At 42.1% G+C, this 14,924-nt stretch overlaps 1 protein-coding gene across 1 annotated transcript in view; it reads right to left on the bottom strand.

Annotated features, from left to right (window-relative positions):
* Positions 1-13,935, bottom strand: part of SELENOI (selenoprotein I) — a 44,110-nt gene extending 30,175 nt beyond the window's left edge. Inside the window, exon 1 of the mRNA XM_082671868.1 lies at positions 13,798-13,935. Coding sequence (XP_082527994.1) covers positions 13,798-13,854 — 57 coding nt within the window. The 5' untranslated portion in view covers positions 13,855-13,935. The remainder of the gene's footprint in view (positions 1-13,797) is intronic.
* Positions 13,936-14,924: the final 989 nt, after the last annotated feature.

Below are 14,924 nucleotides of genomic sequence, written 5' to 3'. Positions count from 1 at the left end.
ACCCCATATTTCCTATCATGTTTTCAATTTCCCTAACAAAGCCAGGCAGACAAGGGTCCAATTTTTTTCCAAACAATAATGCTTCAAACGTTTGAAGATGGCTCTGCCTGTCACACCTAAACCTTCTCTTCACCTGGTTAAAAAATCTCATGTTCCTTTTGCTGTTACTCTCTTGCCAAAGTTTCACTCTCTTCATCATCTAGGTCTAATTCTCTAGACCAGAGGTTGGAAAGCTTTTTCTGGAAAATGCCAGAGAGCAAATATTTTAGGCTTTGCAGGCCAAATGGTCTCTGTAACAATACCCAAAACTGCCACGGAAGCAAAAAGAAGTCCCAGAAAATAAGAAAACAAAGAGGCATGCTGTGTTCCAATAAAACTTTATTCACAAAACAGGTGTCCGCGGGCTTCAGTTTGACAACCAGTGCTCCAGACAATCCATTTTGTTGTTAAACCAAAACAAAAGTGTGACCCAGGGCAAAAGGAATATTTCAAGCGGTGCATGAGCACAAAGGAGAACATGACTAAGGTCTTCTTCCTCAACAACTTAGTTCTCTAACAGATGCTCAACACAGTATTAATTTCCTGAGGCAACAAAGTCATACTGCAGACTTACACACACCTTCACAGCCACCTTACCCCCTCAGGCCTTTCTCATACAGACTGCAAAGCCACCTTTCTCTGTGTTAATATGACGCTGACTGTTGGAAACTAAGTGTAAGACCCTATATTTACCATTTTAACATTTCATCTTGCTAGAGTCCACTCATCTTTCTATCTCCTCCGATCTCCTCAGGGTCAGACTCAGTTATCCAAGGTACCAGCTCTGCCCCCCAAACTCTCAGCATGTAAAGCTCTCATGCTAGCAATGCCTTCACATAAGTCTCTGTAAAAATGCTGATCAAGGTAGAATTTCTAAACATTCCCCTCAAGATTGCTATTAATACATTTAGTCATTTTTATTTGGCTACAGAATTCCATACTGTCATCTACGGCAATTAGTCTATGTCACCCATGAGAAAAGATTTTCATAAAGTCTTAGTGAAATCCAGAATTATCTTAGATAATATTCTGTCAAATATTAGAAAGTTTCAACTTTCTACAACTTGTAACTACAACTTGTAACTTCAGTACAAGTCAGGAAATAAAGCAGAGTTCATTCTTCATTCAGTAAAGTCAACAAATAATTGTGACTGAGTGCCTATGATTGTGCCAGGCACTGTGCTAGGCCACCAGAAAGAGAATGGTGAACAAGACCAAAAAGTTTCCTATGTTCACCAAGTCCGGTCTAGGGTGAGACGGATGCTAAGCAAGAAAACAAGTCGTAATCACAAGATGTGATCAATACTGTGAAGGCAATAAACAAGGTGTTTGTATCAGAGGACCAGGGGGCTGGGAATGTGCCTAGTCAGGGTGCTCAGAGAAAGCTTTTCAGGGGAGGGGACACTTAAGCTGAGTCCTAGAAGATGAGAAGACAGGTAAAGCATGTATGAGACAGAACAGTGAGTCAAACAAGGTAGACCCTAAAGAGAACACGCTGCTGGAGATTCCATTTATATGAAGTTCAAAATCAGACAAAATTAATTTATGGCAAAAAGAGGTCATAATAGCAGTCTGGTGAGAGGGACTAAATGGGGGTCCTCCGAGGTGCTAAAAATAATTCTTTATCATGGTGGTGGTTACATACATATACAAAATTCATCAAATTGTGTACTTAAGATCTGTGAGTTTGTATATAATTTATACCTTAAAAAGGAGAAAGAAAATAAAGAATATATGTGTGGCAGTGTGCGTGTGTGTGTGTGTGGTGTGTGTGTGGTTTATAGGTGTTGGGAGGGGGGCGTGCATGCCAAGATGCCTTCTAAGCAGAGAACAAAATGTGGAAGGACCACACAGTGGAGGGAGGCCAATGGAGCCACAGCGTAGTGAGTGAGCGAGGAAGAGTGGTATGAAATGACACTGGAGACATGGGCAGACACCACCCAAAGGTCCACAGTGAGTTTTATTTTATCATAAGCCCAGTGCATATCCTGATTTATATTATTAAAGGATCCCACTGTTTACAGTGTAGAAAATGGACTGGAGGGGGGCAAAGGTGCAAAATAGTTACGAGACTGTTACAGTATACCAGGCAAGAGACGATTACGGGTTAGGCCAGGAGCAGTACAATGACTCTAAATTACTGCCAAAATATGCTATAAAGTGCCCATTTTTGAGAAGGGCATTAGAAATGTGCCTCCTCTTAATTTAAGAAGGAAATTGGCTCTAACAAAAGGAAAACTATGGAAGCACTTTGTTGGACCTAAAAGTATTTCCCTTATACATGTCCTTTAAATCCTTTCTATACACTGATAAGAAAACTGACTGAACTGACACACCCTTGCACTAAATACAGAGTTTTGGACAACTTATTAATTAGACTGAGGCTAGTATCCCATCTAATACTAATACAGATGGTAATACTCTAACATCTATAAACAGATGCAGGTTTCCCTTGCTTTGTCTTCTAATCAATATAAGGAGGATAAGTCTCCAACTATCAAATGATTTTTAATTCAAATCCTGTCTTTACCCATTTGAAATATAAACTTTACACTTATGAAACATATTTTAGTTAACCCTGGAAATCCATAAAGTATGGATTGAGTACAAGCTAATAATAGTTTATAAACAGCACTTATTGTTAATCATTTCAGATGTAAGCAGACTCAAAATGATGTTTCTGACTTTTTAAAATGATTCCCCAAATTCTTGAGTTCCAAATCATCCATGTTTTTAGGAATAAAAGGCAGGATAGTCACAAAGAACCAATTTTAGTTCACAACTGGGTTCACTGTATGAAGTTACTTATTGCTTATACCAACTTTGCAGACATAATGAAAGAAACACATTATCAACCTTTCTTAAGAACTCAGGAGAGAGAAAAGAAATGTCAGCTCTCTTCTCTCCCCCTGCACAGTGAAGCTCAGTGTCTGGTGTGGTATTGGTATGGTATGGAGGTCAGTCCCTTGCTGACAGGTCTCATGACTCAATCATGTTTAGGCTTAAGTCTTTACAGGGGCAGGATCCATTGTGGCCAACATGTGCCCTACCACTCCTGGAGCAGAGTTCTTTAGCAATGGCATTCCAAGTCTCTGGGCCAGTCACTTAAGCAAAAAACATAAAACAAAAGATCCCAATTATTAAAAATTGTTATTTACGCAACAAATATCAAGGCAGTCAAAAGAGCTACCTTCACATACAAATGTGGGACTCACTGAGCACTGGTACTTAAAGAAGCAGTTAAGAGAATGGAGAAAGCTTCCCGACCTGATCCTTTCTGCATCTGGCGCATAGTAGGAGTTCAGTAAACATATCTGAGTGTTTGCACATATGAATGAATAAATGCATGAACTACTCTGCATGTTTACTTAAATGGCAGTATAGAGTGATTCCCTCAGTGATGAGAGGAACTCTTTTCCCCCGGGAACTAGTCTACAGCAACTTTTCACTTCACAAGGGGAAGCTGCTCTTACTCTCCCCCTATTAATAACACCATGTCTACATGTGTATGTTTTATAGTTTCCAAAGTACAATTACCTTTGTTCTCTTATTTGATATTGTAAAATAGATAAGGTAGATTATTCCTCCCTATTTTACAGATGAAGAAACTATAAAATTCAGGGATTAACAGCTAATACGCAGGAAGGTCTAAACTGTAAATCCTTTATGAATCATCTTGGAACATTTCTGCGAAATGGATCACTTTGCTTTAATCCAGACTACCCGCTCCGGGCTCAAGTACAATCATGAGCCACCCAGATCCACTGAAACTGTTATTAACACAGTATCCTCCAATTCTTCTGTCTTCCAATTTGTGGCGGACACACCCTAAGGTAATCCCCAGTGAGTCAAGCCCTTTTATAATCAATCCCCTCCTATTGATGGTTCAGTCGTTCCCCTGAGGGTGGAACCTGTAACTTGCTTCTAGCGAACAGAATATAGTGAAGGTGATCGATGTCACTGCCTTGATTGAGAGAACATTATAGGGCAAAGGTGATGAGATGTCCCTTCCATGATATAGTTCATTACCTAAGACTCCATCTTAACAGTTTGGAGAAGAGTCTCCCATTGACCTTGAAGAAGCAAACAGCAATGTTTATGAACTGCCTATGGTGAAGGCCATGTGGCCAGAAAAGTGGGCAACTACTAGGAGCCGAGAGCCTCAGCCCTATAACTGGAAAGAACTGAATTCTGCCAACAACCACATGAGCCTGGATGAGGACCCCAAACTCCAGATGGAAGCACAGCCCAGCTGACACCTTCACTGCAGGCTGGCGAGACCTCAAGCAGAGGAGCCAGGTAACTGGTGCCCTGACTCACAGAAACTGTGAGACAATAAATGTGTGCTGTTTTATGCACCAAGTCTGTGGTAATTTGTTATCCAGCGACAGAAAACTAATCTCCAATACTGAAAGCACTGCAACATCCTCTTTTCTAGTAAGAGATACCTTGAGGCTCCTATCCACAAAATCAAGACTACCTGATGCTTGAGGGTTAATATATGAACATTACGGTAATACAGCTTCTTACTCCTTTACATTCGTTTCTTGGTTTTATTAACTGCTCTTCAATATAATGGAATATTTCTCTGATGAGGTGCGTCTCAAAATGTAGTTGCCAAACTGAGTGCAAATTCTTGGGCCCCACCTTAAATACACAGTATCAGACAGCCTGCGGGTAGGGCCCAGCAATCTGTCTTGTAACAAACGCCCCAGCTGATTCTGAGGCACCCTCCAGTCTGAGGGCCACTGCTCTGGTGAAAACAAATGTGAATGACACTCCTGCAAACTCCTCAGCTGAAGGAAAAGCCACACCATCAGCTTAGTGGTCAACACCTAAACCTCCTGATGGCAACTTCAAATACTGCACTGCGAGCAAGAGACAAGGTATAATAAAATTCAGCAGGTACTCACTAAATGCAAGGCACTGTGCTAGTAATAATCTATCAAGAAAGAAAAACACCAAATCGAACTGAAAATGAAAAAGGGGGGGGCATTATATTAACCCTAAGACAGAAACTGAAAGTTTCTTAAAGTTCTTTTTAATCCATACAAGACTTTAAGAACTACACCCACAGAGGACATGACTCAGTGGACAATGAGATCCCATTTCCGTGAATACTGTCATTTATATCTGCTAACGAATCAGAGAAGAGAAGGTGGTGAGAGACGACTGGAGAAGAACTAGAGCAGTAAGACAAGAACAAGCATGTCCTGATGACAAATGTTTGCTTGCTAGACTTAAACAACATATAATAAACTAACAAGAGATGAGAAGATAAGACAAAAGGAGGGGTCATTTAGTGAAGGGACTTGAAATCCTTGCTGAGGAATCTCGACATCAAACACATGGTAAATATGTGGGAGGTACTGCAGATTCATAAATAGGAAAGTGGTATTTGAAAAAATTTACTTACTCTTCCTTTGCTGAAACATCCTTTCTCTTGGTATAACCTCCTCGGGTGTGAGTATGTGTGTATATGTTATATGACAGTTAAATGTTCACAAGCAGAGAAGCACAAATGTCAAGTTTTATTTTTTATTTACTTAACACTAACACAGCACTAAGTGCCAGGCACTTTACAAATATTAACTCATTCAATTTTGACAATTTTGATCCTATGAGGCAGGTACTACCCCATTTCACAGATGAGGAAACCTGGTTAGAGAGACTAAGTTATGCTCAAGATTGCAAAGCTAGGATGTGGGTTCTATTTAACTCATTATCAGTCCCAAAGCTAATTAGTTAATCAAAAGCCATTTACCGCAATTAGAGCTAATAGTGAATGAAATGTTCTTAATAGACAACTAAATATAAGACTAGCAAGTACAAGCCCACTTGTCCCTACGAATAATTTAAAACTGGGGGAAGAGAAAACAAAGTCAGTTCTTCCTTTTTCACTGTACATTTTCCCCATCTGTAAACATTAGACACAAACCCAATTAAGCACGTCACTGAAGGTCTTTATTCTAATGTTTATATCTTTTGCACAAAACACCCAGTAACTACAAAGCAGAGTTTATACGCCGTTCTTAGAACTGAGAGGCAACATAGCACGAAGAACATGGACTCTGGACACAGAATGCCTGGGTTCAAATCTCAGCTGTGGGACCTTGAGCAAGTTACTTAAACACTGTGTCTCAGTAAAATGGGGTAAATAATAGTACCTCTACCTCACAAAGCACTTGTGAATATTAAATGAGACAATATATGTAAAGCACTTAAAGAACGTCTGGCATATAGTAAGTGCTATATAAATGTTTGCCATCATTATCATTATCACTATTGGGTATTTACAATGACGTTGCTCTTGCCATCGCAACCTCCCCTCATTGAGCTCATTAGGCTCGGCCTGGTCCCTCACACACCTTCCACTTCCTTGTGCCTCTAATTTAGCATGATCTGCCCAGGCTCTGTGCCTTGGTTCCCATCAGACTCTGACTGAAACATCTTTCCCCTCTCTCCCTTATGCACCAGGCAAATTCTTATTCAGCAGAGAAGTTCTTGACATTTAAGCATTACGGCAGTTACAAAAGCAAGCCATCAGCAGTGAACTGATATTTCAGAAAGTAGTTTGAGAACCAATTCGTTTCTTCCAAATAGCACCTAGAAATGGAGTAACCTTCTACCTAACTATCTCTCTCTCACTCTGCAGAAGTTTCCCATCCATTTTTCTCTCACTCCTTCTGAAAGATTCCTGTCTCTGCCAACTGAAAAAATAATTCTTTCTATGAGACATTTGTAAATCTATATCTAAGACGACTAAAATACGTTTCAAGCCTTACTAATGTACTTACAAGTGAGAGAGGCCAGTTTCCCACATCTACTCAAGGAGACCAAGGCACAACTAAAGATAAGTTATGCTTGAGTTAACTGTAACATATCTAGCTAATGCCATAATTAACACATTATATTGTAGTCGGCCTGCAGTCATAACAAGTGAAAATCAAAAGATCAGGAATTTCTCATGTTTCCCCTGTGACTCTGGAGGAAAAGTGTTCTAGTCTTTGAAATCATTACAGAAACAGTCCTCTAATGGGGGACATTTCATCCACAAATGATATTTCTCTAGAACATGAAATTTTCTTTGTTTTAATTCCAAGTCCAAAAACCACACCTTCCAAGAGAAGTCTGCCCCATGGTCCTGTCCAGGAGAAGGGCCCTGTGCAAAAGATGACTGTTATTCTGCCAGATTCAGCATCACTCATCATTTAAATTATAACTTTGCTTCTGTTCTGTAAGGACCAATCTCGTAGGAGTTAGGTTATGATGAGATATTAATAAAACACCTCCTCACTGAAACATCAAGAGGATTAACTCTTAGACTCAACGAATGCCGGGGGCCATTATTACCAAAGAGTTAATGCTTCACAAAACCCCTACCTCAGCGACTCCACCCCATCATCCTACCAGAACCTGAGTCACCCCAGACTCCTCCGCATCTTTTACCTTCACCCTTTCCAGCTAGTCAGTTACTGCGCTCTGTCAATTTAAAATCTTAAATCAAGCATCACAATCAAATGTACATAGGGGGAAAAAAATGTACATAGGGATCAGGCAGGTAAACTGAACAAAGCAGACCTGCGTGGAGCACAGGGACTGGTAGGGAAATGGCACACTAGAGAGCAAATACCCTTTTTTTTTTTAACATCTTTATTGGAGTATAATTGCTTTACAATGGTGTGTTAGTTTCTGCTTTATAACAAAGTGAATCAGCTATACGTATACATATATCCCCATATGTCCTCCCTCTTCCGTCTCCCTCCCACCCTCCCTATCCCACTCCTCTAGGTGGTCACAGAGCACCGAGCTGATCTCCCTGTGCTATGTGGCTGCTTCCCACTAGCTATCTATTTTACGTTTGGTAGTGTATATATGTCCACGCCACTCTCTCACTTTGTCACAGCTTACCCTTCCCCCTCCCCATATCCTCAAGTCCATTCTCTAGTAGGTCTGTGTCTTTATTCCCATCTTACCCCTAGGTTCTTCATGACCTTTTTTTTTTTTCCCTTAGATTCCATATATATGTGTTAGCATACGGTATTTGTCTTTCTCTTTCTGACTTCACTCTGTATGACAGATTCTAGGTCCATCCACCTCACTACAAATAATTTCGTTTCTTTTTATGGCTGAGTAATATTCCATTGTATATATGTGCCACATCTTCTTTATTCATTCATCCTATGATGGACACTTAGGTTGCTTCCATGTCCTGGCTATTGTAAATAGAGCTGCAATGAACATTTTGGTACATGACTCTTTTTGAATTATGGTTTTCTCAGGGTATATGCCCAGTAGTGGGATTGCTGGGTCGTATGGTAGTTCTATCTGTAGTTTTTTAAGGAACCTCCACACTGTTCTCCATAGTGACTGTATCACAAATACCCTTTTTGAAGAGGGCAAGCACTATTCAGCTTCAGGAGATTCTTGTCAGGGCCTATGTTATCCACTATTTTAGTTTTTCAAGAGAATCCAGAAATCTGGGCTTTTATGGGGAAGATACTAATTTTTGAAACAAAGTAGGTGTGAGCCAAATTAAATATATCTGCTGGCCAAATTCAGTGGGCAGGTTAACCAGTTCTGACCTTTAGATTCCCATCTCCCCTTCTATCCCCACTGCTTTGATTCAAGCCTTCCTCATTTCTGACCCAATTTTATCTGGGAGGATCCTAAAAGGTCTCCAGATCACCCCTACCTCCCCTGCTCTCCATTCATTTTCTAGTTGCCAGGGTGAGCTTCCTAAAATTAAAATCTGATCCTGTTTAAAATTTGTAAGTGGCTCCCCAAACCTATAGCATTACCATGTACCTAAGAACCACTTGAGGTATGTGTCTAACATGAATATCACAGCAACCTACCCGATCTGAACCTCCCAAAATGGACCTAGAAATTGGCTAAACACTTTCCCCAGGTGATTCTAAAGCCAATAGTCCTTGGACCACAGAAACAATGATCTACAGGGTAAAATTCAGAAATCCTTTACATCAAATCATCCCCCTCTGAGGGGGCCCCGCCTCCCTCTCCAGTCTCTTCTCTGGACACTCCACCACTAAGTCCCAACACCTAACATCTTACGGTTCCCAGAAAATACTCTCAGGCCTCAACCCCTGTGCACTCACCCCACTGCTCTCCAGTGCTGGGATGCCTTTTCTCCCCTCTTCACCTGGTAAGAACTGGGGCCTACTCAGCTTCATCCTCTAGACTGAGCTCTGCCTTCCCCTCCATCCCCTCTCTGAAGCCTTTCTCAGCTTTAACCCTTACTCCCTGGAGCTGCTTCCTTCTCTCCCACAGCACCCAACACTTACCTAACTGTATTTATTAATTCTTTATATCTGTTTATTTCCTTGCCCATATGCCACCAAACTGAGTTCCTTGAAGTCAGGAATTCTAGCTTAGCTTAATTTTGCAGCCCCAGTGCCATGTCTGACCCAGAGCAGGCCCTGAATCAATGCTTACTGAATAAACAAAATCAAACTGCATGAACCAGTAAGGGTGCAGGCCAGATTCCAGTTCTTTAGCATTACCATCAAGATGTATGCAGCCTCTCCTTCCCACCTAAATTCACAATTATCACAATTCCTGTAATCAGGCTATTGTTGACAGTCAAGTTAATTAACTACCAGAATAGCAGAAGCCAATTCATCATAAAATTATATTCTTGAAACCAAACAAGATATTGCACAGAACACTTCCTCTCTGAAGCAAAATGATATGATACAATTTGAAACTAGCTGCTACACTATCAATTAGAACTAAGCCTTCCTTAGGTCAGATTAGGTATACCACAATAGAAGTTTCACCCTCAGATAAGTGGGGAAATCCTTCAACTAAAGATAGGGTACGAAGAGAGAAGGGATGATAAGCCTCATGAGAGTGAAATCCCTCAACATAACTGTCTGAAGGTACATTAATAAGCAACAGAGAACAATGGTGGTTAAACTTTCTACATCTTCACATTCAAAATACAAAAGTATCCTTCCGATTTCCAGGAGATGCACAGCTCCATTTTACCATACTTCCAAAACGGTTTTTATTCTTTTACACTTGCATTCCTTCAACAAATATTTGTCAAATGCCTACTCTGTTCATGTGCCAGACCTTGGTCACATGGAACAAGAGAGCTGTAGGATGTGCCCTCCCAGAGCTCATATCCTAACAGAGAGGGCAGACACTCAACGAATTATTCAACTGTTTGATAAGGCTGGGGTAACACAATGAAGAACACAAGTGTTTAGAGAGCATATAACACAGAATCCATCCCATGCTTTCTTCTATACTCAAAATCAATTGTCTTAACAGTTTCTTACTACAGAAACCTAATTACTACTCCATGTGTGCGCTCCTTTCAGGAGTTATTCTGAATAACCGCCAGGTTTCCAACTGTAGCTCCTCAGATGTACCTCTAGGGAAGATAAAGAAATTAAACTGGTTCAAAAGTAATTTTTCCACCAGCTGCTTTTATAGTACCAATTTTTCTCTACAACTCTTTGTTTTAATACACAGGGTCACATCAGGGAATAAAAATCTCTTTTGAGTGTTTTGGGTCTTTACCCATTTATGGGATGATCTTCCTCAAAAGCTGTTTTAATGCGATCAGCATTTACAAAGCACTCACTGTCGAAGCCCACATAATGGGAATGGGTGATCTTCAGGAAGCAAAGGTCTCTAGGTGCAATTCATGTTCCAGTTAAACTGACCACACAGACTTTTTTCCTTTGGACCTTTGGATTCATATTTTTTTAATATGAACGCAGTACTGAGTAAAGAACCTTCTACTAGAAGAAGTTTAGGTTATAAATTTGTGCCACACACCCCACCCCCAGTTTTTTAAAGGAAGCCTCATTATAACTAAAATAACATCAATAAACTACGTTTTAGTGAACATTGGATGCTGGCTAAATTGACCTTTGCTTTCCAAGATGATAGGAAATCTGCTCTCAGACACAGGAAGTGAGTCAGATAACAGAAGAGGGAAAAATAGGAATGGAAAAATCACACTAAAATTTTCTGTAAATTAGGACACCTATCTAGTCGGAAATACAAATCTAGGAAAGACAGCTTATAAAAAAAAAAAGAAGATTCCCTATTACAGTCAATGCTGCAAATGAAACAGCTAGTCTATTGGCACCTACTAGAAAGCCAGATCCTAGTAAGGAAGAAAAAGTTTTATATTTATATAAAAAGTCAATATTTACAGTGCAGAAGAGGTAACAGAAAGGTGGTGGAGCTTAAGGGAAAACAAGAGGTATCTAGGTTAACAACCTTCTTTAGTGAAAGCCCTGCACTGGGTTAAATTTCGACTTAAAATGTTCAGACAAGTCAGCACCTCAGTACAAACTGGTATGGTACCACATTGCTTGAAGGCAGAGGAACGCACTATGTGACCTTGTAAGGTCTCTTAACAGTTATCCCAATTCCAGTTTGACAAGATCCACTACGACTCTTCTCAGTTATTCATTCATTCCACAAATGTTTACTGGATGCCTATGCACAGAAGCACTGTGCTCAGGTCATGGCGATCCATAAGACAAGCGTAACCACTTGGGTACTGCATTCTAATGGGGAAACACCTAAAGAACTAACTCCATACAGGAGCAGAGGGTACTGTGAGAGCACACTTAAGGGGAATGAGATACTTAGGGAATGCTTCTCTGAGGAATATTTAAGATGCGAAGATGAACATAAATGGGCAGCTACATTCCTGGCAGACGTAACAACATTACTTGAAGATCTGAAAAAAAAGGGGACGAGGGAGATGGCTGCTAATGTTGGGAGGGGTAGACAGTGAGTGGCATGACATGAAGCTGATGACACAGACAGACGAGGGCCAGGTCATTCAGAGCCATGCAGATCATGTTCTGGATTTTTGGACTTCATTCCAAGAGCAAAGGGAAGACGATGGAGGATTTTAAGCAAAGGAGTGATGTGACCAGATGTACATTTTTTTAAAAGATCACTACGAAGCATAGAGAAAGAACTGGAAGGGCAAAAGTGGATGTGTGCAAGCAACCATATCAAGTAGTATTGGATTATAACCCAAAGTGTAAAATAAATATCCATGAATTCATACTGATATAAATAAATCATTGAATAAATATACATTGGGAAGAAAAGATAAACCTTCCACGCAGAAATCCAAATAAATTATGTCAACACTCCGCCCTCAAGGAGGTGCAGCATAACTCTCCACTCCTTAAGTGAGGGCTGCGCATACTGACTTCCTTTCAAAGAGAAACCTGACAAAAACTACCTCAGCAAGGTGATCAAAGTCAACATCAACAGTGATAAGTCATGCCGATGACATGATGACATGTACTCTTCTCACGAGAAAGGCACTTCAACCCTGTGGTCTTCCCCCCCAAACCCCATGACCCTTGTCTAATCATGAGAAAAACATCAGACAAATCCCAATTGAGGGACATTCTACACAATACCTGACCAGAACTCCTCAAAACTGTCAAGGTTATCAAAAACAAGAAAAGTCTGAGAAATTGTCATAGCCAAGAGGAGCCTTGAGACGTGATGAGTAAACGTGATGTGGTACTCTGGATGAGATCCCAGAACAGAAAAAGAACATCAGGTGAAAACTAAGGAGATCTGAATAAAGTATGCGCCTACGTTAATAATAATGTGTAAATATCGGTTCATTAATTGTGACAAATGTACCATAAGATGTTAATAACAGGGAAAACCGGGTGTGGAGTATATGGGAACTCTGTATGTACGATCTTCACAATTTTTCTGTAAATCTATTCTAAAATATTCTAGAACCATTTTAAAATTAAAAGATTAAAGTATATCTGGGGAGAGTGGTAATGGAACCATCTTCCTACTTTAGGCTAAAAATGACAGAACATACAGGACCTGGTGATTCACCGGCTGGTGGGTGGGGTAGAGGACTCAGTAGTGAAAGCGACTCAGGTAGCAAGGACGAAAGGTTACTGCCCAGATGTGGGGCTTGGGCAACTGACTGGACGGATAGTGGAGTCATTCACTGATAAGGGAGTCGTGGAGGAGAACCGTACGTGAAGGAAAGTGAACAACCAGCATTTACTGGAGGCCCATTATGTACTAGGCGCTTCTCCAATTCTCATAATCATTCCGCATCGTAGAGACTATTATTTGGCCCAAAGCCAAATAAAGAAATTAGATTCTGGTATCAGGTTCGGTATCAGGTTTATATGTACTCCAAAGCCCGCGCTCTTTCCACTACACAGTTCCAGTTCCTGCCTGTGCACACGTACTTCACTGGCCGCCCAGGCGCCTCTTTGCTGGGAGTGGAAGCGAGCGCATCAGCAGTTTGGCCCCAGCAGTCACTCTCCCTCCCCGGGCCTCATCTGCCAAATGATTCTCTCCATCTCCGAAGTTGAACGCAAGAGAGCCGAGTAGAAACTTCTTCATTAAAATGAAGACAATTAAGACACCACCGAAGGGAACTGCATCACCTCTCAGGGGACTAAAAATAATAATAATAACGAAGTAAAGAAGCGAAGGGAATTCTCTCGCTCCACTCTCGTCGACCGGTCTCCTAAGGAAAAGGCAATCCCCCGGGAGGGTACCGAGTCGGAGCGGCGGGCCTAGGATGCTCCCACGCTCCCCGACCCCAAAGCCCCAGCACTCGGCAGGACCCACGGAGAAACTCCCTTCAGCCTGCCCGGAGCCACGCGGCACAAGGTGACACGGACCGCGCCGGCCCCTTAGGCGCCTAGGAGAGGCCGGGACCAGCAGGGAGAGTGGAGTCCGCGGGGCCCGCGCTACCTTGTATTTATCAAAGCCGGCCAGCTGCTCCGGGCTCACGTATTCGTAACCAGCCATGACGACGCGAACACTAGCGCCCACTCGGCAGCGACGCTCCACGACGAGATGGGGAAACACGAGCACCACACCAGCTGGGCAAGACTGGGAAGACCTGGGCTGGCAAAGGAGCTGGAAAAGCCGTGCTCCGCCCACCGCGCACGCGTAACCACCCCAGCCACTTCCGCCGCCTCCCAGAGCGCAAGCGCAGCCCCCACTTCTCCCCGCCCACCGAGGGGGTGTAGCTAGCAGGCTCACGCGGTTCCCCCTTCGCGCAGTCGCAGTCCAATCAGCGTAGATCGGGAGCCACTAAGTTCCGCCTTCTAGGCTTCCTCGTCGCTTTATTAGCTAGCGTCAAAATTGGTGAGTTGAGGTAAGGCAAGAGGGGAGGTGAAAGGTCAGTTTCCCAGGAGGCCTTGCTCTTCGTCTTTGGGGTGTGCTGGCGGTGATGTGGCATCTGTACCTGGGTAGAGCTTTGGGGTTACCTTTTTAGTCTTGGGGGGGTGGGGTAGGGTGATTGCGTGCGAATCAGTCAGCAGTACCTCAGGAAAGAGGGCTTAGTTCCCCCAAGCCGTGAAGTAAAAGCAGACAAAGCGTCTGTGCTCAGCCCGCTTACAGCTCCTGGCACAGTGCGCTGCACGCTGTAGCTTAGTGAACGTAATTTGCTGTAGAGAAGCCAGTGAGAGGCTTTTTGCAGTCGGTAAAGGGGCGTGAAAGAGCTTTGGAGACAAACCCCTAGGGACAGCGTTGTTTGTGAACCTTGGACACACTCCGCTCTATTTATTGCTCTGTTCCAAATGAAGATTGCCAGTGTCTCCCGACCAGATAAAAACACTGATCCCTGAGTCTCTAGGGGTCCTTAAATGCGTTTGCAAGAAGTGCGTTTACATAACTGGAGACAATTACGGAAAGAACACTAGATCGATGGCTAGTGTGTATCAGACTAATAATAAAATTGAATAATGGTAATAGTTGCTACCATTTATTGATCGCCTTATAGGTGGGGAAATTTACATAGCTTATCACCAACCCCTGTAACAACACGGTGAGAAACGGAAGGCATTTTACCCACTTTGCAGATTAGGAAATCA

The sequence above is a fragment of the Grampus griseus genome, assembly GCF_964374135.1.
Source record: "Grampus griseus genome assembly, chromosome: 15".
Lineage (NCBI taxonomy): Eukaryota > Metazoa > Chordata > Mammalia > Artiodactyla > Delphinidae > Grampus > Grampus griseus.
Note: the sequence above shows the minus strand (reverse complement) of the source record. Positions and strands in the feature narration are given on the sequence as shown.